The sequence below is a fragment of the Melospiza georgiana genome, chromosome 3, assembly GCF_028018845.1.
Source record: "Melospiza georgiana isolate bMelGeo1 chromosome 3, bMelGeo1.pri, whole genome shotgun sequence".
Taxonomy (NCBI): domain Eukaryota; kingdom Metazoa; phylum Chordata; class Aves; order Passeriformes; family Passerellidae; genus Melospiza; species Melospiza georgiana.
Genome location: NC_080432.1, coordinates 106691332 through 106714557, shown reverse-complemented (window position 1 = coordinate 106714557; position 23226 = coordinate 106691332). Strand labels below are relative to the sequence as shown.

The following is a 23226-nucleotide window of genomic DNA, read 5'->3' as shown; positions in this document are numbered from 1 at the left end:
TGGTTTTGAATAGAAGAGGCATTACATGTGTACTATACAATGTCTTCAGGCACTTCTGTCTGAGGGTAATACTGAAAATCTTCAGAGAAACCATTTTTTGCCAGCTCTGCCAATGCATCCTTTACCATTTTTCTACACATATCTGGAACTGAACCAGGAAAGTGAAACAGCTTCCACTAAGGAATGCTCATGAAACTGATGAGAGGCTTTAGTTAATTTTACTAAGAAAACCTTTTGGGAACCTCAAGTCATTAATTGCTATCAGTTAAACTGATAGCTGAACATTCAGTTAATATTATTAACTGTATGAAAATATGACAGATGTTCCAATTCTTACACAAACCCTGGTAATGCACAATGAGTGTATGTCCTTTGAAGAATAGTTCAGACAACAGCAGCTAATTACTTTTAACATTTATATTACATTTCTCATTAGGTTTATTGTAGAAATTAAATTATGACAAAGTGCTGCCCATGAATTCCTGATTAAGTCTGAACAAAATTCCTAAAGTTATTCTGTTCATCCATTATCTGAGGCTTCTACTGATGTCAAAGATGTTGGCTTGTTAGCTTGCTGGCTGAATAGATGGCTTAAATCTGGGTATAAGCTGATACTACACATGAAGGTCTTGAGAAAAGAGGAATGACCTGTTTAAAGTGAGGGCAGTACATACTAATCCTATTTCATGGTGAAGATAATTTCATAGTATGAACCTCAGCCAAGGTACAAAGTCAACAATTTTTTGCATTCACTAAACATCCCTACCTGTAGCTGAAATTTGGCAGCTAGTTGTTGGTACTCTGGGGAGTTGGGGTCACTAAGTTCAGCTGTGTACTCCTGATCAGTGAGAGTCACACTGAATTCCACCATTTGCTCCACAGGCAATTCAGGGACTGCATTTGTTCCCAGGTCCTGGAAAAGAAAAGGCAAGGGCAAAAAGGGAAGAAATAAAACTAAGAGATTGTTTTCCCCTCCACAATTCAGTATTTAATAGGTAGAAATGTTCTCATTTAAACTCATCCCCAAAATAACTTTCTGAACTACATTCCACAAAAGGTGAGAGTTCCTAGTAGATCTGTTGGCTGATTCTGTCTTTGCAAACAAGTTTCTATTACTTGAGAGGTAACTTGAGAGTTGCCTTTGATATGCATAAATGAAGATGAAGAGAATCAAGCCTTTCTTGCACAGAGACTGTTACCAAGTCTTAGTTCCATCATCATAAAGTCACACAGCTGTTTCATGTTCAGAGGTTTGCATTTGTTTTTTGCTGATAATAAAATGGAATTATCCCTACCCATGATACACCTTTCTTATGCAGCTGACTTTGCTGCTCTTAAAAGTTGTTGTATTTTGTATGCTGTTTACCAAATTTACAATATTTGCAGCTTTTCCCTCCACTGTGAGGCCACACATCTGTGCTGAGACCACAGCAGCCAGGACAGAGAAAACAACAGCCTCTTCCAGCACCCTCCCCTCTCTCAGAGGTGCCTCTCCCAGCAGGCGCTGTCAGGGTGCACAGGGGCAGTCCCAGTGCCTGCTGCAGGGCTGCTCTGAGGACACAGCACTGGAGATGCCTCTGACAGCTGGCTGGGCAGGAAAAGGCAAGGAAGGCCCAGTCCTGTCTCCTGTGTCATGGCAAGCCCAGCAGGTATCTTTTTTGGCATTATTTAATGAAGAGCAATGTTACAAAATGGTGCAAAATAGGCAACAGGCCCCTCCTTGAAAGAAAGAAAACTGCCCAAAAGCTGGTTGCCATGCTTTTGTATTTTCTACTATATACCCAAAAACCATCATGCCCTACTCCAGTATATAACAGATGTTAATAAACCCCTTCAGTCCTGCTAGCTGAAACAGAGGGGAGCACTTGTTTTGAAGCACTGTTTATAAGGTTTCTCCCTCTTTCCAATTAGCTGAGCTCAAAAGCAAAAGGTGAGTGAAAAAGTGGGTGGGAACACAGGCTGCCCTCACCTTCACAGGAGTCTTTGTGTCATTGAAAATTTCATTGAGCAATGTGCCATTGGGTGCATATGGAGAGAGGGGTGTGCCAGGAGAGCCTGCAGGGGGAGAGAAAGAAAAGTCAGGAAAGAACAGTTTGCACATCAAAAGCCTTCCCTTGGTGTGTTGGTCAGGGGTCAGCTCACTGGAGCAGCTTTCCCTCAGGAGGGAGGGCTTGAGCACAAGCCTGTGCCATGACTCTGGCTGTGGGTAAAGCTGCTGCATTCTGTACAACAGACAACCTTTCTTCCAGGTCAAACATTAGTGGTGTGGCATGTGTGTGACTGAAAGCAAAATTAGCAGTGACTATGATCAATGAAATTGTGTGAGTCAATAATATTTGGTCATTTCCAGTTATGCCACATCATATATCACCAAGTGTCTAGGCTTAATTTTGCCAGTTGAGATCTTTGTCCCTATGACAGCCAATTTTCTTTAGGGCTCAATTTATGGTAGCAAGAGATGTTGACAGAGTTTTTCACCTAGAGGCCAAATTACCATGCTGGAAGTCCTTCCCCATAAGATTCTGTTGTATTTCATAAGAATATATGTTCAGGATGGTTTCTCCATGAACCAAAATTATCATATTTACAGATTTTTATCACTGTGTGAATTAACAGTATTTTATTAACATCCTAACATTATTTTAAAGAACTGAAGTACACAACAGGTCTAATTGTAATAGTCTGATCAATTTATTGTCTTGGCACCACTCTGACATTCTTGCTTGTCAGTCTTAATTTGCCTTGCTTGCTTGTTTTGTTTTTGTTAACAAAATGCAGCAGTTGACATTCTAAATGGTATTTTTTAACTGAAGAACAATTAACCCAATATTATCTAAGTTTGAAACTAGGCGAACACATACATTTGAAGACAAAATTTGAATGCGACATTTGAGTAGCAAATATGTTGTAAAGAGATAAAAAATTATTCTCAAAGATTATTTTGCTTACACATTTTCACTCCACTGACTGTTGTAGAAGCATTCTACAACATTCATTAAGATATGGCCTTCTAAGAACCATTTGCCTTAGCAATTTTATTTAACAGACAGACACAGAACAAACAGATTTGATTTTACCTGTAGAAATGGAGGGAATGTCTTCCACCTTTTTGCCTCCTGTTTTCTCTGCTGATATTTCATCTTTCCTATCAATCAAATACAAATGAGTGATTTAATTATCTGCATATTGTACTGGCAATGACAAAAGGGTAAAAAACCAAAAACATAGGGAAATGATCCCTATATTAAGCACAGTTTAAATGAGAGAAGTTATCTCTAAGAGAACATTTTGTGACCTGATTAAACAGGCAGTGGAACAGCATAAGGACTACCAATCCTGTCATGAATCTGCTCATGAGGTTTTGTTTCAGATTTTATCAATGCCACCAGAGGGATGGGATCACAGAGATTAAATCTGTGCACTGGGTCTGTTTTTTTTACTCTTGGAACTCATTGAAGGGTTGACCACTATCTAAAATGGAAGAAATCAGCCTTTTGTCTTCTTTGCTATTTCTCATCCTATCAAGGTAGTTCAGTGAGGGCTTTGGGATTGTTCTCATTTTAGAGCCAATGGACATTTCAGGTTCCATGTGTATTTCATATGGTGTGGTGTGAGAAAATAGTGGGTGGGCATATTTTTCAGTTGTCAGCCTGCATTATAATACCATAAGGATGCTTCCAAATAATTATTGTATCAGAATGCAGATTATTTTGAGGTGTAGGAATGTTAGTGTTTGCTTCTGGATGTAATATTCATAGGTTAATGCCTACCACGGTCCCCAAGGAGGACAGCTAAAGACTCAAGTAAGAATATGGTGGGTATGATGTATCACAGGATTTTTATGGTTTGGTTGATAATTATTTTCTGATTTAAGTTTTACAGCCACATGGTGAATACATTTTAAATAGCTACTGTTAGCTTGCTTGAAAAACAGCAATAGTATCTATCTCTAAGTACATTTAAAAATAAATAGATGTATCAAAGATTCTTTTATTTGGACTAGAAATTATTCTATAGCCTTAAAATCAAATTGTTATTAATTTGTAGCTTTTGGGAAAATTAAGGTTCTTAGATAAGAATCTTCTAAGGGATATTTTGAGATTTTTCTCTCCTGAAATTCGGGAGTAAAGTATAATTCCCCAAATTTTCTACAGTGCATACAGATGGAGTACTTGTGAAAACTGAAAGAAATATGAAACAAGAAATATGAATGAAAGAAATAGGGGTACTGCAAATTTGTAGTATGGTGTTAACTGAAGCATAAAGCACAAAGCTTGTAGCAGAGACAGAAAAGGTGTCCTGAGCTACAGGAGCAACATAGATGTTTAATAGCACAAAGAAAGAACATGGATGAATGATAACTGGTTTACCACAGCCTGGATATCTTGTGTGATGAGAACTAAAGTATAATTTGTAATGTTTTCACAATATTAACTAGTCATGTGTTATATTTATACATGGAGACTGATTTATCTACATGACATCTACAGAAGATACAAAATATTTTCTAGCCTACAAAGTAGTAAAGATGAAGTCCAAACATGCATAATCATTGCTGTCTATATTTCCGATTAAAATACAAGAAATTTCATGGAATTAAATTCGCCTTCAGCATTGTGTCTAGGGAAAACAGTACTGTTCACAGAGAACCTAAGAACTCTGAGATCAGTCACTTCTCCTAATGCCTTGCTGCTGCTGCTTGCACTAGGATGAAGGAAAAGGCCTCCCTTTGGATTCCAGGAGAGTTAAATTAGGCCTTACATTATTAGAAATATGTCAGATCTCCCATGTCAGAATGAATTAAGATATATAAGACCTCTGTGATCAGGAGACAGTGTAACCTATGAATGGAAAATATTATTTGCCTGAAAATCTCTTGAAAATCAAAGAAAACTTGAAGGGAAAAGAAACATCAGTCAGAAGTTGTGGACAATGATTTGTCTAGCTGTGCTGTAGTATTTATATACACAGAACCAGAGTTCAGTATGGTAGCTTTAATCCTGCCACTCTCCAACTTCTGAGCATTGCCAGGAGCATACTTTTTCCAAAGAGTTTACAGAATAAAGTATCACATCAATTAATACTGTCATGATGTATAAAAATACAGGAGAAACCTAAAGTGAAGGCAGAGAGTTTTCATGCTATTGTTTAAAGTAGCCTCTCAGTTAAACTTCTATTAAGCTGACTTTCCTTTTGAGAATTACAGCAAGTTTTGTCACACTCCCAGGCAACACTAGCCTAATGCCAAGCTATGTTTCTGTCAGGGTTACATGGCCACATTAGTCTGAGAAAACATTCAGGGGTGTTTTGAAATGAACAGGTAACTCAGCCATTTGGCCATATCCATTATTGTGATTCAATTGCAGTGTCCTGTGATATATCCAGTAGACACATCTCTCACAGCACACACCAAATACACCACAGTGCTATCTGAATATCTGCTCACATCCACACACATCTACACATATTTTTACAAGGGAGGCAGTAACATCAAGTGGCAAGGTTCTACTTATGCTACTTACCTTTCCTGGAAGGTTCTATGTTTTACTCGCTGCAAAAAGATTAAGAAAAACAGCATTTTACTAGTTGGTGTATCCAACCATTGAGCCTGTTAGCTCTTTTGTTTACTACACTTTCATGTTTTCCTTCTAAGACATGTCCCCTCCTTTTCCTGAGCAATACTTTGCCCTTAAATAAGCAGGTGGGGAGGGACTGGGAAGTCTCTCCCAGTTTCTAAGCAGATGTCAGCAATCCTTACCCGCTGAATTATTTCCAGGTGCTCTTGGGAATTGCTGAAGTTTTTCCCAATGTCGAATATGCAGAAGGTTTCTCTCTGGCAGGCACTAACCCAGTTCTGATATTCAGAAGTATCAGGAATCCGATCCAGAAAAATACGAAAGGCTTCCCACACAGCTTCCTGGCAGACTGAGTAAGAAGAAAGGGGCTGGGGATAGATGCTTTGTACCAAATGGTAAACTTGAAAGCCTTTTAACAGTGATTTGGCATTTACACATTATCACTCAAGATGAAGGAACGCACTGCTTCGAAATGTTGTTTAAAAATTCTTTTAGAGAAGGGGATTTTCAAACTTATCAGAAAAAAACATTTTAACCAAAACTTGCTGGTAATTTAAAAGCCGTTGCCTTTAGGACTTTACTTTGCAAAGCTCATTACTGTGAGATGGGACATTTATTTTCAGTACTTGATACCTACTTTGCCTTAGAGTGAGTTCATTATCTGCATTATCTAAAATATGGGTGTCTCTGAAATTAGTGCAGTAAGTTTACTCTAAACTTGCTGTAGGGATGTACTCACCTAGCTGTGTTAGGGCCCCTCAATAATACCTCAGGAACGACCTGCCCTCCCAGTAGAGCAGCTGCATGTGGAGCAGATGTGGTCAGGTTATTAAAAAGGAACAGGCTATCTTTTGAAGAGATTTATTTATTATGAGCTAGCAATTAAGGCTACTTTCTATCTCCTTTTTCTTGCAACTCTCTGGCAGTTGTTTTTCTGAGCAGTTAGTGCTGAATAAAGATATACCATCTGATGATAAGTAATCCAGTTACCAGATAAATGTGACACATGACCAGTGGAGGAGGCATTGTAGTGTGCTCTCCCAGTTTGCCCCACATAAGAGACTGTCCTCATGGTGACCTAAGCTGTGATGTGTATCTTCAGAGTTGGTGTAAGGTCACAGGAGGCTGAAGAATCCCACAGCAACTGTCTGAGCTCCTAAAAATGAGCTGCTTTGTGTTGTGTGCTCATCCCTGGAAGCACAGAATACATATATATGGAAAAAAGAATAAAATTGTCTAAATTTTCTTGCAGAAAAATTCTCTAGATGACTGATATGATCCACAGTGCTTTTTCAGTTACAAATGTGTCATGGAACTTGAAGGAGGGGAGGTCATCTCCTAGGCTTTAGACACAGAAAAGAACCTGAAAGTATATATCCAAAACACATGAATGTCAGATTATCCCACAGATGGGTACAGGCTCTCAGGCTCCAGCATAGCTACCAGATTGCCTTCACATGAAGGATTGTACTGTGGTTACAGATTCAAGGATGAATCTTGTATCACCACATTTTCAAGTGTAGCTCTTTTTTGTTTGCATTTATCATTTTCATCAGATAAATTATCATGCTCAACTGGGAGGGCAGAAGTCTTTACCAGAAGTTCGCATCTTTCCTTGAAGGAAAATTTATTTTAGGTTTTGATGAAAGACATTGTAATGGAAAATATGCAATTGTTCAAGGGAGAAGAAACACCTTTTTATGAATGAGTGTGCAAATTATTCAGCTGCAGAGTGTGTTTTGTTGCTTGCTTTTTGGGAAGTCCTCCAGTTTCAGTTGAAGAACTGGAAGACACCTGCTTAGAAAATTTTGTGAGTGTAGGACACTGTTGAGGAAAAGGAGCATTTAAGTTAAAACCTTCTTGCACTACAAGACTTATAGAGTCCAATATCCCAGCTGATATCCCAGCTCTCCAAAAAGCTGGTAGTTCTGTCATATTCAGATTTTAAACGAAAGGGTCACAGTTATAGTCTTTTGAGTTCAGATTGATGATACCTGTCTGTTTCAGGATAGCTTGTTTTCAGCCCAATCTGAGATGTAACCAGGGAGTTTCAGAGACTTTGAGGATGTCTATTTAAGAAATGCTTTTTGGATCAGTCCCTATGACACATTCCAGATTTCTGTCTAATGCTCATTGGATGCTACAATCGATATCAAGTATTTTTATATGTATAGGAATAGCCACAGACTTTAGTGTAGTTCTCCCATGCTGCCTATAGCAAGTGGCTGCTGGAGTAAAATTTTTGAAGCTTAACCTCCAGGTGACATTTCAGAGGGAACAAGTTGGTTCCCCAAAATAGATCTGAGGAACAGCCAGGTTACACAGATCATTGTGAATGGATGGTGTCTGATAAAGAGGAAAAAATGGATAAGGAAAGGTGATTTAGAGAGTAGATGTTGCCTTAGATACTTCTGTCCCAGAAATGCTGACTAGGTTTTAGAATTAGCTTTGGACTGTCCAGCTGTACTGCAAATATACACATTTCTCGAATACAAAATAGAACAGCAACAGCATAAAAGACTGGGAGGGATAGATGAAGAAAGAGAGAAAATTTGACCAAAAATTGGAATGGTAACTTGATAGGCTTTCTGTAGGCAAGGGAAGTAAAAAAAAAAGAGCTGGGAAGTGACTGACTTGGTTGAAAAAGTCTTATTAATAAAATGTCTGAAATATTTCTTCTTCCCTGAGCTTTTTTCATGACTTGCTAGCAATTATCTCAGTGTTTATTGTATACCAACACTGCCATAGACTTAGTATAACTACAGATACACCAACTCGATTGTGCAATGACCATTTAATGATTCCAATACTTGTCCTAAACTGGTGCTATTGATTTTGCATAGCAATGATGGTACCTGCTCTTTTGAGAAGGGGGATGCTTCTTTCAACACTAATGCAAGCACAATTTGTTCTTCATGTTCAGCCATGCTAGAACACTGTGCAATTACTCTGAGTTCATTAGTCCTTTGAGTGCATTGTTTTATTTTCTTCTGGTAACTGTCTATCTTGAACCCTGCTGATGCACATGTAATGTTTGATTATCTATGTAAAAATAAAGCATTAAGTCAATAGCACTTACACTGCCTAAAGGTGAAGAACAAGTTTCTGGAAAATTACTGTGTTTCCTCAGTTAAAGGAAAGACTTTGAAGGAGGAAGTACATACTACAATAATCGTCTTACCTCTTAATCTGTAGTAAGCTTGGTGACTGGCTAAAATCTGCTTCACTGATTCTTGTGGGCAAACTTTCACACCAGTTGAGAAAAAGGATGACCTCTTTGTTCGGTGTTTTGCCATGTCAAATATCCGCCTGATGGTTGATATCCTGGACCTCTTTGTTGTTCTTTCTGTTTTGTCTGACCCTGAGGTAACTGCAAGTTGTTTGGCTTCAGCACGGTTTATTTTATCAGGAATTTCTGTAAAAAAAAAAACAAAAAAGAAAGTACATAAACATACCTTGGCTAGGCAGTAGGTATTCAATGCAGGTTCATGTCTTGAAAATGGACATGAACTTGAGAATTCTTTTTGCTACATTATAGTGGAGTCAATGCACTGATTGAATAATTGTGCTGAGGAGAAGCAGCCCCTGACCACTCGGGGGAACTGCAGCTCAAGTGACTTGGTAAATAATTTCCTTGCATTTCAACACGTGACCCCAGGACACGCAGGGTAAAAGTTTCAGAAGCTCTAAATCCTGTTTTCAAAAGTGACTTTGGATTAGATTCACAAAAGACACTTAAGTACTTGAACTTTGTGCTACAGCATCTCATTTGTGAGCATATCGCCCTGCAGGGAAATTTACAGTACAGTGATAAGTAATGTCTACACTGCAGATAAGTAAAATGAGAAATAGGTGTACCCTAAGTCTTTAAAATCTTATCTTTCCTTTGGGCTTCAAGGAACATCTCCCTTCAAATCAGGTTCATAACCTTGAAGCTATCCCAAGAACTAGACCCTGAAACTTTCAGAAGTTGAACAGAAGTTTTATTACCTTTGGGAAAAGAAAGACCTCTTTCCAGTCTCTTTTACTCCACAGTGCATCCTCTATCCTTCCCTCACATAAACTGAAGTATTAACCAGCTGAGACTTTGATTGTTTCTTTGCAACTGGATGATATGTGCTGTGAATTCTCTGGCATCATATTTTAATAAAACTTTAAATGTTCCTGGCAAAGTGGAACAGTTGCAGTAGGAAAAAAATTGAAATCTGTAACTAGGAATTGAAGACCTAGGATTAAATTTTACTTATGAAGCTATTCAATTATGAAAAATGGAAAAGCTTCCAGGGTGTCAAGATAACTTCAAGCATAGGAATTTCCATCACAAAAATTCAGGACTCATCTGGTTCCACTTCCTAAGTATTTGTGTTGCAGTATTACATGAATAGCAGCTAAATTTAATATGAAAAAGTCAATGCAAAAAGTAGTGTATAAACTACAGATTTAAATGAGGTGAAATACAGCCATTTGCAGGATCATGTGACAGGAGCAATGAGTATCTTTTAGGTTATCTTCCAAAATTTTGTATCCATGTTAATAAAGATGTTAATAAATTTTGTATCCATCCAATAAAGATGTTAAATTTTTAATAATTTGATACAGTAATTACAGATGAAAAATAAAGAAAAATCTAAGCAGAATGGAAGACAATTTGAAAGAATTAGAAAGCTTTAAGCAAGATATGTGTGTCCTGATGAATGAAGTGAAAAAATTACTTCGAAAAATGGTTTTAAAACTTCTAATGGAGGAATAATGGGAAATAATAGGGTTAAAAAGGAGTAAGTTCAGTAGGAGTAGCACTAGCAAGAAAAATAGGAGTAAAAAATTATCAGTTTGCTGGAGAAAGAAGAAGTGTCATGCTGCATATAACAAATACTAATTACCCTGTTCTTAGACAAATCAAGAGAAAATAAGGAAGGTTAAAAACACATTATCTTGACACTTTGGAGTAGTGTTAATTAAACGTTTAAAGAAAAGTGGGTAGATAAATGATGAGAGAAAAATAATTGAAAAACATACTTTTATAAAAAGAACAGTATATGAAATGAAGAATAGGGAATGTTCTACTATGTGTGTCAGTAGACATATATATGTATATCAATATATGTCTCAGTTCTGATTAACTTCCAAAGGAACATCCATTGTTTATTGTGTAGAAATCATAGTAGTAACATCTATATTTTGAGACAGGTGCTACTCTGATATAGAAAAAAGTCAACTGTTTGGTTGTGATGAATATTGTCTAAAAGAAAGGAAGTTATAGAACAAAGGTAATGGGTCATTGTTATTACTTTTTAATTCATGCCAGGGACAATGACCTGCAGACCTAGAACTGCCTAATTGTTGCAAGGTAATTTAAAATGATGATGCAGTCATATAATATTTGATATGAAATGAAATGAAATGAAATGAAATGAAATGAAATGAAATGAAATGGAAGTAATTTTTCCACATTAATGTCAAGTCACAAACCATAAACTGCATAAAAGGAATTTCCCCTGTGGAAACACGTTGGGTTCAACAGAATCCCCAAATGGCCAAACACTGAGTCAGCTGACACACAGAGTTTTTTAATGTTATATTCAAATAACTGAAATCCTCTAGAAGAGAGAATCAAAAATCCACATGGAAAGCAGCCAGTTGTAAGTCTATTACCTTTCACAAGGTGTATTAACTGAGCTAGACCAGCTGCCCAGGCAGCCTCACCAACTGGGGCAGAGGATTTTGTCATTAAGCTCTTTGATAGCTTTTGTATGGAGCAGAGGCCTTTCTTGAAGGATTTGCTTCTTCTCCAGGATTTACCTCTAAGTCTTTAACTTGAATTAAGAATTATACTATTCATAAAACTGACAAAGGAGATTCTTCTCAAATGATTGCTATAATGATTTCAAAATCTCCGTGTTAGGGTCCCTATTTGGTCTTTTCACTATGACAAGTGACCAGTTGTTTTCTGCTCTCAGTTTGCACTGTTCTGCTACCCTATTTAGGGTGGTTATAAATTTTTTAAATTATTTTTCTTTTCATTCTTTCCCTCCATTTTTTTCCCTTTCTTTCTTTTTTTTTCAGGACCTGTTTCTAAAGCAAATATATTGGAATAGGTTTAATTTGCTTTATATCTTGTGGTTAGTAATTTTCTCTTACTAGAATAACTTTTATTATCATAATTCTTTGAAATCACTTTTTTACTTAAACAAAATTTGAATTGGAAAAAGCATCAGCCTTTCTCTCCACATGATTGTCCAGGATGAATTTCCTAATATTTGCTGATTGTGACTGGAAGAAAACTTGCCTTCTGGCATAAACATTTCCTCATAATTCTTCAGATCTGTGTTTTCCACTCTGACTGGGGAAATTCTCTGAACTGAGAAATTTTTACCTAAGCCTCACAGATATTTCATCCATTAACTTTACTAAAATATGCCTCCATCTATACCTTTTTAGATGCTTTGATTTCTTTGTCCTGGGTTGAAAAAAAAATTAAAAAGACACAGGCTATTGCCAATATGAAATTGAAACCATAGATATTAGTTGATCCCTTTCCTTTTTTACTATGCAACATAGTAATTGAACACACTGGAGTGATGCAATTTTTACAGGTACATAATTTGATCATCTAAATAATCCAAATACCACTAGGTTGGTTAACTTTTCTCAAAATAAATAACATTTATAATTTTTTTCTAATTATTTTTTATACAAGAACATGCAATTAAAATATTCAGTGTTTATGACAAATATACCCTGTCCAATTTGACTTTTTATTATTTAACCCTGTTGTTTCACAGAGGTGACTGTCTCAGTTTTAAAAGGTATGTTTAAGTTTTTTAGATTTCTTTCATAGTTCTAGGGCAGAAGTACAGATAACTGCAGAAGTCTGATAATGCTTTAGTCTACTTAGGTAATCTCCAAGATTCCTTAAACAAACATCTAACTCTCCTTTATTCTCACATGCAAGAATCTACACCATGTCCAAATTTTCCAGGTGACATACTTGCAGAAAAATACTGAGCTAGTTTTACCAAGGTTATCTACAGAATCACTGTCAGCTGTTATTAAACTCTGGAGTTCCTGACATCTAGTCCTGAACTTTCACAAATATTACAAAATTTTTTCAAAACACCATAAAGCAATTTCCCAAATATGATACAGCAATCTAATTCATATGGGATCTAATCAAAGTGCTTTGATATCCATACCAATCTCTCAAGTGCATAGCACTGCTTTTCAGGTTTTGGTTTCAGGCAGATAAATGGTATTCATTTCACATATTAAAAAATTGAAATTCTTGAAATTAGGCCAGGCCTCTTCTCTGTGTCTCTTGAGACTTGAATTATCAAATTTATACCCTAACTGAAACAACAAGGCAGGAGGAGCAGATTTCAAAAGTTCCTATATGGTCTTAATAATCTGCATGTCAAAAAGGGAAAAGTACATCACTATTGAAATGGATTCTAGAGAAAAGGAGTTTAAAGTTATTCAGATAATTGGTCAGCTTTGGTTGTTTTTTAAAATTTGCTTTTATAAACATAGGAGCAAGAGGGCCTTATTCATACCTTTTTGTGTAAATGGAGTGGATGCTTCTCTATACAGCTTAACTAATTTCTCTATTAATAGTACTAGGTTTGGAAGGCCTCAAATTTTTAGAGTTGGTAGTTGGAGTTGAGTTGAAAAATTGCATTTTTCAGGAATGTAGATGATCTTTGGGTAGGAACATTTATATACAGCATTATTTAACGGGTAAACATTTATTTTTATTTGACCTGAGAAAATTTAGATGCCATCAAATACTAAGAGAATAATTAAAAATACGATAGCTAAAGATTTGATAGCAAAATTCAAGGTGACTTGTTGAAGTCTGAATAATTCATCATTAAAATCATCAAAAGTTTTGAAATGTGAAAAAGCAGATTAGTCTGAAAAATCAGTGGATCTTCCTAGGATAGAGAGGAATGCTTGATTGATAAATGAGACATACTGCCTGCACAATAAAATAATAACTAAAAGACCAGGCTTATGTAAAGGGAAATGTTGAAATAAAATGGAGAAAGCTTATCAGGAAGGTTAATTCAGCAAAGATTCATAAACATGTTAAAGTTAAATTGATAGTGGGGCTAACATTTTGTTGATAATTGAGCCAGTAACAAAAGCACAGCTAGTGCTTTTTACAACTAGTCCTGAAAAGTTGATCTTGAGATTTCTGAGTTGGCTGATCCATGTAAACACCAGATGGAGCATAGGAAGTACACAGAGGAAATACCAGGGCTCTTCACCCACAGGCACTCTCCTCATTGCTCCAGTGGGGATCCCACATTCTAATGGCACTCACCAGTGACAGACTTGGTGTCCATGACATGTCCTCTCCTCACATTCCTTTTCAAATCTTTTATTCCATGGCTTCTTTTCCTCAGGTCTGTTGCATGGGAAGAGTCTACATGGATTTGAAGGGGCTTAGATGAGCAGGGACAGATTAATATATGGCAAGACTTTATCAACAAATGCTGCCAGCATCCTTTGTGCAGCAATCTCTATCTTCCCATTGAGATGTGAAAGTGGAGGTTTCACTCTTCCTGATGTTCAGGGCTGCTTTGTCATTGCTTTGCCAGATACTGCTACTTTGACTGTGTTTGCTTTGCATTTCCAAGTGTGTTTCACAAACTTAAAGACTCACAGTTTGGAAAAGTTTAGGGTATGGAATTCCATACTAGAAAAATTAATGCTAATATTTAATCTGCTCAGGTCTTGTCTGTTCAATGCCCTTAAACCCAATGTTGTAAGGCTTACATTAACTTATCTTCCTGTCCAAGATGTTATTGAGCTGTTTTTGATGCACACAGGAACTTTGAAAGGAATTCCTGAGGCACTCAGCCATGGTGATTGTTGCATCCTGGTGGGGCTTACCTGGTCTGTAACTGGGGTAGCTGAGGCACAGGGGGGAACTCACTCTGGATCTCACTTCTTCAGGTTTAGTGCACCTTGCTAGTGAACTGCTGAGTGAGAGGGCAGTGCACACTACTCTGGGGAAGTTTTGGTGAAAGCTGCTGACACTGATGCTTAGCTTCAGTAGAAATGGAAATCTGGCTGAGAGTGCCTTCATTTCCAAAAAAGGAAAGGGGGCTAAGACATATATATAAAAGTAAGTAATTTTATTTTCTCAGAATGAATATGGACAATGATGAGCTTTGTAATGACTGATTGGTATGTTGGCTTTGTAAATTCCACTCTTAAGTGTGACAGTAGCATTGCCTGTGGAATGAGGCCTGGATCTCTAATTTTGGCAATTCTGTATCTATGGGGGGCAGTTCAGGCCTCCAGTTTGGAAGATCCTGTGTCTAGCTGGCTAAAATTCACTTGTGAACTTTCTGTACAAGAACTGCAAAGATGATGGCTACACACTATAGAACCCTTCCTGTACATACTAATATCTCATATTATGCAAAATTCAGCATCACCTTTGCATGTCAGGGAGGTGCCAGGCTCTGCTTGTGCAGTGGAGACTTTATACAAAAGACAAAATATGCCAGATCCCTGTGTCTCTTGCTGGGGTTCAGCATGACAAAACAGCACCTTCACATATTCAGAAGTTGCACTCAAGCTGTCTATAACACAGGAGAGGAGTTCCAGGCTTCTGCTTAATAGGTAAGTTCTGCAAGTTTCAACCTTTCAAAGGCTATGTTAATTTTTAAAATTAGATCTATACCAAGGGACTTCCTTCTCAAGAATCCAGGAAAAGGGGGGGTTTTCATACATCCTGCTTCTTGTCAGAAACACATGATAATTCTTCAAATGTCTATGAAAGCTGAAGAATCTGGTACTGTTAACATAGTGCTCTAATAAGGTAAGTCTTCCATGAATCTTTGTGATACATTCCTATTGTAATCCTTATGTTAAAAATATTAAGTTTTTGATTATAATGAAACAACCTACACCTCAGAACATGTATGGAAATAAATCTGAAGAAGAACATGATAAATTATTCAGAAATATATGATACAAACAGTGCCATTAGTAAATGTTCAAATTTTAATAAAAACTCCAAATTTTTTTGTTTTAATGGTTTTATGTTCAAAGCTAGGAGATGACACTAGGTAATGGTTCTTTTTCAAAACCCTTCAAATTAACCTGGATTTACATTTTGGTACCAAAGATCATAGTCAGCTAATGTGCTCTTGGATTTCAATAAATGTGGAGAATTTAATTTCTACAAGTCAGTTACACTGGGAAGGTAAAATAGATATCAGAATTCCTCAGCTGTTGCCCTCCTTCTCTGCTCATGCATATCTGTGTGGTTTCCTATGCCAAGTGGAGAAATACAATTGAAAACCATCTTCAGGAAGAAACAAAGAATTTGGAACAATTTTGATGAAATTTATGCATGGGCCTTATAACAGACAAACAGTTTTGTCTCTCTCTCTCTAGAGTAGATAATTTGGTAACTACTTTGAATTATACTAATTATACAATTCATGGGAAAATAATTGCAGCATATTATCTACCTATTATAGATGAGAATAGAAAGCATAACATGCAACTGGTAAGATTTTCCTGCTTTTGTGAATATAGTTGTCATACACTAATGATGAAGCCACATTCACAATAAATGCTGTCTGTACACACCACAAATATTGAGCATGCTGAAATCATTGAGTCAACATATGATTTTGATATATTTTCTTGCAGCCTGACAAAAACATAGTAAGAAACTCATGTATTCATAGACATAACATGTGTCATTAAAGGTAGAAATGTTTACATTCTCTTTCAGACAGGTGAAAATTTTTATTCATCAGCTGTGCTCACTTCTGCTGCTGGAATACATAAAAAATATCAAAGGCCATCTATGCTTTCATTGCCAGATTGTGAATCTTGCAACAGTCTGCTTGAAGTCCAGAACCTGGACTAGAAACAGCATTGAAGAGTGATTAGTTTTAATGCTCATGTATGAAACATGTGTCTATTTAGATTTCTTTGGTCAGCTTAGAAGCATTTGACCTGAAAGGCTGTTCTATTAATTGATAGGGATATGATATCAAAGGATGCAAGAAAATGCCTTAAATGTTTGAGTTCTTGGAGGGATGTATCCAATTGGCAGTGATGAAACACTCAACTGAGCACCTCTGCTCTTAATTTTCTGATTAGTCATTCTCAAGAGGTACAGCCTTCTCTGAGAAAGTCAATGAGACAGAATAAATTCAAGTTCCAGTGATGCTTTGCCATTTCAACATCTGTCAACATCATCAACATTCCAACAGTTTTGATAGTAAGAGTCAAAGAGTTGCAGTGCAGAATGGGTTTATTGAGGTAACTGTATGATAACAATTAGGATATCTGGTGCCAGAAGCCCCAGTGTCGTCTCTTCACTTCAGCTTGTGTAATTGGAACTGGTTGATTTTCCTCACAGTTTGGGGTCACTTGTTCTGCAGTACAATCTACAGCCTCTGGCTAATTGACTACACCTCATTTTGACAGAGCATGACTTGGACTTAAACTTACTTAGTTATGTATCAAGCTGCATGGACCAATGGTTTGGAGAACACCTAATCCAATTCTTGATCTAAGCACGACAATTTACTCATCTAGTTTTGAGGGAGAAGAGGAAAGAGGAAAGAACTTGAATAGAAACGTCTTCATTTTGTGCCATCACTGTGAGATCACAAAATTAAAGATGAGTGCATTGCTGTTTCTTGCCTGAAACTCCTGGGGTTTCTATGATCTGTGCTGAGTCATATGTATGAAAGGTACACCTGCAACACAGCCACTAAAAACAGTATTTCAGGTAACAGGGGTACCAAGATTGTCAGTATAAAGTTGGGTAAAGTCTCAGGGAGTTATTGAAACATTTGAGTGGCCAGGAAGAAGGCAATTCACTGAAGCAGCACTTTAGAAGCCAGTAGAACCTCACCAATGGAAAGACAAGCATGGTGGCCTAAGTGCAATTAATTATGTAGCTCTGAGCCCGGGTCTTACTGATTTGCAGATGTCTGTGTAACCAGAATCAGCCCAGCAACCTCTGCTGCTGTCCTGCTCTATGACTGCAATGCCAGGGCTTCAGTTTGTGTGTCACACCTCAGGCCCTCATGCTTTTGTGAAATGAGAATGACAGTGCACTCTGTCAGAGCAGGTGAGGGTGAAACTGCTGCTGTGCTTGCCTACAATGATAAGGCATGCTACAATTCTGTAAGGGTATCTAAACACACCTACGCTGTGGCAGGTGCCAGGGTACTCCCAGATGATTGTTAATCTTGTGTTTTTCAGACAGGTTACTGTTCTGAAGTCTCTGTCTAGTAAACAGCAGCTGACGGTGACTAAATGCCAGCAGACACATATAGGAAAGCAGGTAGATATTTCTTTTTAAGAAGTGTGCTGTTCAAGATCACACATTCAGAAGGGGAAGAAATTGAAACACAGTTGGGCTTACAAAGTACAAACCTCACGGAGTGTACAAGATAGTGCACCTAATTTCTGATTAACATGGAAGAATTATGCGACAAAGAATGATCAGAAGAGTAATTTTAATCCCAAAGGGACTAAGTTGGACAGAGGGAAAACAAGAATGAAAACATATTCAAAATATTTCAAAGCATCAAAATGCAGGAGAATGCATTCAGAATTTTCCTTTGGGAAAGAAAAGCTGTCTTGTGGAAAGGAAACCATGTTTGCTACATGATGGGTGTTGTCCATGTCACTTAGTGCACTGCTTAAACCACAAAGACTCCAAAATTAGCTGAAAAATGAACATGATCATTCCACATTTCTATTAGGTTAAGACTCCCAGTTATTTTATTACAGCCTGTAACTTAATGTTCCAGCAGAAGGAGAAAACCTTTGATCATTAATATTGACCATCTTGTCCATGGGTGTTTTCTGAGAAAAATTTCACATATTTTGCTATTCATTCACATGCAGTTCACCAATCCCTATGGCACAAGTGTGACTATTTCTGGAATTAATCTTTAGGATTCAGTGACAATGGCCTAGTATTTATATTGCACTTTGGCTTTTAGCCAGAAAACAGAAAAGATCAAATCCCGTATATAGTGCAGTGTTACATTTGTTTGAGAAAGGAGAGAAAAAAGGAAAAGTCTTACTTTTCATAAGTTTATAAGCCCATCCAGGAAAGCCAACTTTAACATGATAATTCTTATTTTATGGATGAGAGTAGAAGATAATCCTAGTGCAAAAAGCAGACACATCTTGCTTTCTTTCTTTGTTTGAAGCTTTATATTCCTTGATTTTCCTTTTCCTTTGGCACAAATTTGCTTAAACCTTTTTTTTTTTTTTGAGGGCAATTACAGTAATAAAGATCTGAAACATTTATTGTGGAATTGGAACAGCCTAGCGGGAAGGGGTGAGTCAGAATGAATTAAAATGATTTCATAGAGCACACACAAAGCCTTTGTGTCCTAAGGAATGGCTGAGTAAATAGCAGATATTTGCTTGCTGAATAAAAAATGTCACAAAACAGCCCTGAACACACTCTGGCCCTCTACGTTCTCAGTATCAAGTGCAAGGATGTACCCAGCTTCAGGGCATAGTTCTGAGACTTCAGAGCTCCTCTGCATTTTGGAATTTAGTCTGGCTGTTCAGGAGTTTACTGTTCAGATTGTGTGCAAAGACTTTTCGCTGTCAAAAAGTTTTAATCCCTCTTACTTTCCCTTTTCATTGCTAGAGACAATTTTTGTCAGGACAGTGGCAAAGTTATGGCCAAAGTTCAGTACTGTAACTCTTATTTAGCTCTCTACAGTTTCCTGATTGTTTACTGTGGAATTGGAAGTGCTCCTGGAGAGCCTCCAAATGGATGGGGGAAGGACTCTATGGGTCCTTAAATAGGGACAGGGAGGAAGGACCAAAAAACATTACTAAGCAAGCTCCATATTTGTTAACCCACTTTTTGTTAAATATAAATGTGAGTAAAAAATTTGAATTTTAGTTTTTAATGAGGAAAAAACCAACTGACTAACCCTTTAAATATTTAGAAATTATCTCTATTTTTTTTGTTTAAGATGGGGCTGTTTTATATCTTAGTCTCTTATTTCCTAGTCTGTCACAGTTTACATGTACTTCAAATCTGTAAGGGTCTCAAAATTCCCATGTTATGAGCCCTAATGAACAATTCATGCAAATACTCAGACTACTGGGAGAGCCTATACACTTTAAAAAAATATTTTCGGTAAGTGTCTGACCCTAATGCTAAGTCATAAAATAACAGTTCTGGAAGTATCTTTGTTCTGAAAAAGAAGTTTCTTAACACAAGCATTAATTGTTTTGAGATCTGTGTGCATATATTTGAAATCAAATAGTTTAAAAATATTATGTATGGCATGACTAAATGTCAAAACCAAGTTGTTATTATTATGCATTTATGCATACCACCTGCACTTTACAGAACTGATGGCAAGGAATATTTCTAGTTTTTTAGTATTCCTCTCTGTCAAGATAGTCCCACATTATTTTGCTGGTCTTTTATGGAAAGTGTATTGTAGTATACAATCACAATTTGCAATTGATGAAACTATGAGATGCCACTTTTACCACTATTGCTTTCTAAGCTGTAATTATAAATAGGGACTGCAATAATGCCATCAAGCATGCATGAACTGCCTGGAATTCATTCTGTCTCTTTCCATCACAGAATATTCCACTTAAATGCAAAAACATTGCATCTTGATAAAACTTGTTTTCTTGTCAGACATGAAATATCATCATTCTCTCATTTTTTGCCACATGTCCAAAATATCATTAGTGATTAAATGAAACCATTTGCATAGAATCTAAAAGTAAAATTAAAGAGCCGCAAAACATAATTCTAGTGCTAACTATATATTTTCCCAAGGATTTTTTCAGTTCTTTATTTGTCCACTAGACAAGATTTACGTAATTTAACTGAGATACAAGAACTGTGGTCTGTATTTCTGTTTTTCTTTAAGAAAAGCAGGAGTTTCTTTAAAAAACCCAAATGTGTATATAAAATTTTCCAATTAGTATTGACAGCAGGCTATATTTCATATTGTCTCCCTAACAAATATTTAGATAATGTTGAGGAGACTTATCTTTTATAATTTTACATTCTTTGCCTTTAATTAACAGGCCTGACATAAAAATAGAAGGTCATTGACTTGAGCACACATAGCAGTTGTAATGTTAGCTTTTAATTCAATTATGCAAACATCAAAGTATAGATGGAAAAATTTAATGAGAAATCTTCTCCAAAATTAAATGCATTCCCCAAAGCTCTAAATCTTTTGAAATGGGACTAACCAGGGAAAATCACATCACTGTCTTTTCTTTTTTGTTGTTGAAGTAGCTTTATAAATGTTGTGGACTTTTAAATGTTTCTAAATAGAGCAAGAGTTAGCTGACATACTAAGTACAGATTAGTTCCCTGTATTTCTGTTTTCTTGAAAATAATTTTATAGTTATTATTACATTAATCTATACTGGTACTGCCATTTTTGTATATTTGACAGTATGGTATATTCTTCCAGAATTTGTCCATCTAGAAGTTTTTGAAGTTGTTTTTAATAATCATTTAAGACATTTAAGAATAAATGTCTTTACTAGTAAATGCAGATATATTTTGCTACTTTCTCTTCATTTCAGTGATGAAAGACCATCTTCAACCACATCAACACTGAGATGATATTTCAGCCTTTTTTAAATTTCCTTATATTTGTCTCACAGATAATATTGTTTTTCATAACAGAACCTGTTCAGGTAAAATGAAGCTAAATTGCATCTCTCATAGATATTGTAAAACCTGCAAAACACACGTAAGAAATAACGTCAATATTTCCTTTTTCAGCTTTATAGCAGTATCAGTAACTGTAATGGCTCCAGTAGTATTGTCAAAACACTACATTCTACACTAAAAATTCTGTAATAGGAAAGCCTTTGATATTGCAATTATTTTGTTTCTCAACATATGCAATGCAAAATTAATCTAAACCTTATATATCAATATATGAACTTACCTCTGCTTCCCTGAACTTGGAGAGCAAGGCAAATGATCAAAAATATTAATCCAGTTTTCAAATGCATGCTGTCTATTGATCATTCACAGTTTTCAAGACCAGTCATGCAGGAAACAAAAAAATTTTTGTCAAGTAGAAGAATTCTGTTTTCTTAGAGAACTAAAATCCCCAAATGTCTTTATTTTTCACGTGTCTCCAGCCTTGGACTGCATGGAATTGCAGCTGGGCAGAGTGCAACAGGTGCCAGAGTGCAAGAGCTGGGTGAACCCTCCGACGCCCACACTTCTAGCCCGGGGAACTGGAGTGGTAAGACAAGAGTGACGAAGTTTTAAAAAAAAGCAGTGTCTGTTTCTGGAATAATCTGTTTATCTGCTGCTCAGACATAATCCCTCTTACGGTCCAGCTGGAAGAGCTTTCTTCATCTTATTAACCTTCTGGAGCGGCATCTGTCAACCCCAGGAGACTTCAACAGCACCATGATAAACAACGGAAGTCTCTTCTAGTTCCCATTGCCTTGGATTGTTGATCCTTTGGGCATTCTGGAGATATGGCATGTGAGCACGGGGAGAGGTAATGGTGCTGCTTCCAAACCAGTGACCACAAACCTCAGGGAACTTCCTTAGGATGGCTTTTTCCTGAAAGAACACTCAATGCTCAGCTCTTCCACTGCCCATGTCTTGCAATCCTCTCTCCCTTCTTGAACCACAGGGTTGCTGTTGCAATATTCCTGTTGGAGCAGTGATGATGATGTTGTGTGACAGGGGTGAAGTGATGACTCAGCAGTGAATTGCAGCAGTGTTCAGGGCTGGCACAATCTGATGCCAAACTGCAACTGGGGCAGGGAAAGTGCTGCATGGTGGGAGGAAAAGAGAAAGTGGTGGGAAATGCTGTTCCAAGCACACAGCTCTAACTGGGCCAAGAATTGGCAGCAGCTGAATACACTGTTCAAACAGCTCTGCTCCAGCTTCACAGATAACTGTTTCAGTTACATATTGGCAAGTGTAGGTGTTTCATACTTACGCTTTTATTTTCCAATACCTTTTTTACTGTTGCATTGCACCTGAAAATGCTACCAGGTAGGCATTTCTAGTGGTCTCTCCCCCTTAAAATTTTTTGTCCAAGTGCTTTAACATAAGAAGTATCTCGACTGCCAGCAAGAATCTGTAAGCACAAGTTACTTTAAGAACAACCTTCATTTGAACCCAATCAGTATTCTATTTTTACTTAGGATTTAAACAATGGTAACCTCCCTCCCTTTCCAAGATTGCCCGATTTTAACTACTCAGACCAGCTATGGTGCAGACTGAGCTGGGTTCACATAAGATTTGCTTTTTTTTTTAGTGTATAAACTTTCATGCACATTGTTTTACTGGTCCAACAAAACAAATTAGAATACCTTGTATAATACCAAAACAAAATTTAGAATACCTTGCCAGCAGCACAATGCAAAGCAACAGTGGAGATGATTAGGATTTCTACTGAAGAAAGATGTATTATTATATAAGGATCATTCTTTAGCAGTACCAATATTTGTCTTTGCATGTTTTACCTATAATAATCATATTGTATATAGTGACATCATAGAAATATCACCTGCGTGAACCAGGTAGTTTTTAGTAAACATTTCTATTGGTGTTATATTTGGAAGATGAAGCTCCCCCCATATGTTACCTTATTTTTAGTTA

General features: G+C 36.8%; 1 protein-coding gene across 1 annotated transcript in view; it reads right to left on the bottom strand.

Annotated features, from left to right (window-relative positions):
• Positions 1–22229, bottom strand: part of IMPG1 (interphotoreceptor matrix proteoglycan 1) — a 56089-nt gene extending 33860 nt beyond the window's left edge. Inside the window, exons 1-7 of the mRNA XM_058020577.1 lie at positions 21542–22229; positions 8758–8991; positions 5759–5925; positions 5523–5551; positions 3078–3145; positions 1970–2055; positions 767–913 (exon numbers count right to left, since the gene is read on the bottom strand). Of these exons, the coding sequence (XP_057876560.1) occupies positions 767–913; positions 1970–2055; positions 3078–3145; positions 5523–5551; positions 5759–5925; positions 8758–8991; positions 21542–21608 (798 nt within the window). The 5' untranslated portion in view covers positions 21609–22229. The remainder of the gene's footprint in view (positions 1–766; positions 914–1969; positions 2056–3077; positions 3146–5522; positions 5552–5758; positions 5926–8757; positions 8992–21541) is intronic.
• Positions 22230–23226: the final 997 nt, after the last annotated feature.